This window comes from Papilio polytes, unplaced genomic scaffold (assembly GCF_000836215.1).
Source record: "Papilio polytes unplaced genomic scaffold, Ppol_1.0 DF823923.1, whole genome shotgun sequence".
Classification (NCBI taxonomy): domain Eukaryota; kingdom Metazoa; phylum Arthropoda; class Insecta; order Lepidoptera; family Papilionidae; genus Papilio; species Papilio polytes.
This window is the reverse complement of record NW_013525281.1, coordinates 3,532,809-3,535,146: the sequence shown is the minus strand read 5'-3', so window position 1 is coordinate 3,535,146 and position 2,338 is coordinate 3,532,809. Positions and strand designations below refer to the sequence as shown.

Here is a 2,338-nt window from a genome sequence, read left to right as displayed (position 1 = left end):
ACTCATCAGACTGTAGGCAGAATTGCTTCCACTTGACGCCTGTCTTCTGTGTGGTCTGTATTGCACCGGGCGAGCTAGAAGATGTTAAAGCGGGCTCTACCACTGTTAGAGCTATAGGATTTGCAAGCAATGGGTATAGATTGAAACATTTAACATACTGTTAGGTGATCTGGTGGGAGTGCCTTGTACTCTGAAAGCGACGCAGGGTGTAAAGACCCCGCGCAGGTCTAGCGGCGCGGCGGGCGCGGAGGACACGTCGCGGCACAGCAGGCGCACCACCAGCACGCGGCCGGACATACGCGTACGCAACTCGTCTTCACCACTCCACTGATGATAAATACTCTATTGGAGTACTGTATATGCCCTATTCTATTTTTTTTATTAGCCTTTATAGTAAAAGAAAGTACAGTACTTTTTTATAGTATTCGCGACTACATCTACGTAAATATTTTCAGTGTTACTCAGTTATAATGTAGATTTTCAATGGTGAAAGACTAAATCGGCCCAGTATTTTTTGAATTATTTCAATACATACAAATATACAAATCATTCCTCTTTATAATATTGGTATATGTAAGGTGGAAAACGAGCAAGCGGTCAAATGAATTCGCCAAAATGATGAAGCTATTTCATATGCCCATGATGCCCATTTCCTCTTCCTCCGTCAAATCTATGTCCTATTTCCTTCTTTTCTTTATAACGGTGGAATAGGAAAGGGACTGAAATTAGACCCCTGCACGCACACTTATAAAATGAAACGCGGAATTACTCGCACTTCACGTCTGTTTTCTTTTAAAAAAACAGAGACAGTAAAATTCACTATGGCAAGAAGTACCTACGTGTGGAATAACTTCTAACATATCAACAAACCTGCAAGAACGTACGACCTTCATCACGGAATAGACTGAAAGGTACGTCCGCGTCGAGCGAGTTCCGTAGATCCACAAAGCCTTTGCGAGTTAGAAATTGTGCACCGGACACCGCACATATCGGCGTTTTCACATCTGAAATTAGTAACAAGAAACTTTTAACAACAAAGGATATGTGCAGTACAAATTGTCCAATTCATGCCAATATCATAGCAAATCTATATTTCTATATTATTATAAGAAAGCGTATACACACACTTCTTTGTTGCCTAAGATGTCAGCAATAACAGGATATTTTTGAATAACTCTTTTTTTAATAAAAAGCCCTACACTTGCGTCACGCTTTAGGCTATATATTTTAACGCTATTATACTTAGGGGTTAAATATTTTGGATAAAAACCCTAATGTGGGAAAGAGACCACAAGTTGCTGCCAACATCTGTGAAGCAAGGTTGTCATCATGTCATATCATTTTGACATTTGTAATTGATAATTTGACAGATGTAAACGATAAAATAAAATTTTCATAATTCCATGCGGATGAAATCGCATGGGAACAGCTAGTAAATAATACACCTAAGTATAGCCCGTGTGACCAGACTATTCTATTCATCTGTGCTAAATTTCATCGATATCCGTTTAGCTGTTTAGGCTACAAAGTCTAACACACATCCATCTAAACTGTCGCATTTATAATATTAGTATGATTTTATATTCCATGTTAATAGCTTAAATAAATTGGAGCAACTATCACCATACTTACTGTGAAACGTGATTTCCCTCGACGGATGTATAATTTGACCCTTCAAAGGTAAATATACAAATGGTATGCGTTGTACACCGACGCCGGTACCGAAAGTTGCCAAAGAGCATTCTGTAATCAACAGATTTATGGACGTTACAATAAGAAATACAAACATTTGATATTAATACCGTCGTTTATCCTTCGCAGTGGCCGTGTTTGTTAATTTTATTGAACGTCATTTGTAAAGGTATTAAGTCTAATACCGCATTATTTGTATTACAAGCTTATTTTGAAAATCTGGTACGTTGTTAATGTGGTACAAAAGAACCAATAAGTGGGGCATTCGGTACTGTACCTAATTTGCTGGTATTTCAAAGATATAAGGATAATTCGGGTAGAATTTGACATCGGTGTTTTTGAAAAAGTTATGACGGATATGGTTATGTGGTTTTGGGTATTAAAATTACTGTAATACCACCGCAGTGATACGGTGCATTTGGGTATTAATAAATTTGATCTCCACAGTACATTATGATAAAAGAGCTTTTACCAGTGTGGTAAATTCTGGAATTTAGTTAAATGAATGTGGTGCACTATTTTCCTTGTTACATTTGTTCTTTGATGTTAAAAAAGTTCTGTCCCAATCAGCGAGTAGTACTTTTCGTATTTAATCCATTAAAAAGTGTTACCTGGTATGAATGTTAAGATAGATTTGTGGGGTAAC

The 2,338-nt window shown here is 37.5% G+C and overlaps 1 protein-coding gene across 1 annotated transcript in view; it reads right to left on the bottom strand.

The window, feature by feature from the left end:
• Positions 1 to 2,110, bottom strand: part of LOC106102102 — a 7,411-nt gene extending 5,301 nt beyond the window's left edge. Inside the window, exons 1-4 of the mRNA XM_013281511.1 lie at positions 2,104 to 2,110; positions 1,633 to 1,743; positions 871 to 1,004; positions 159 to 327 (exon numbers count right to left, since the gene is read on the bottom strand). Of these exons, the coding sequence (XP_013136965.1) occupies positions 159 to 327; positions 871 to 1,004; positions 1,633 to 1,743; positions 2,104 to 2,110 (421 nt within the window). The remainder of the gene's footprint in view (positions 1 to 158; positions 328 to 870; positions 1,005 to 1,632; positions 1,744 to 2,103) is intronic.
• Positions 2,111 to 2,338: the final 228 nt, after the last annotated feature.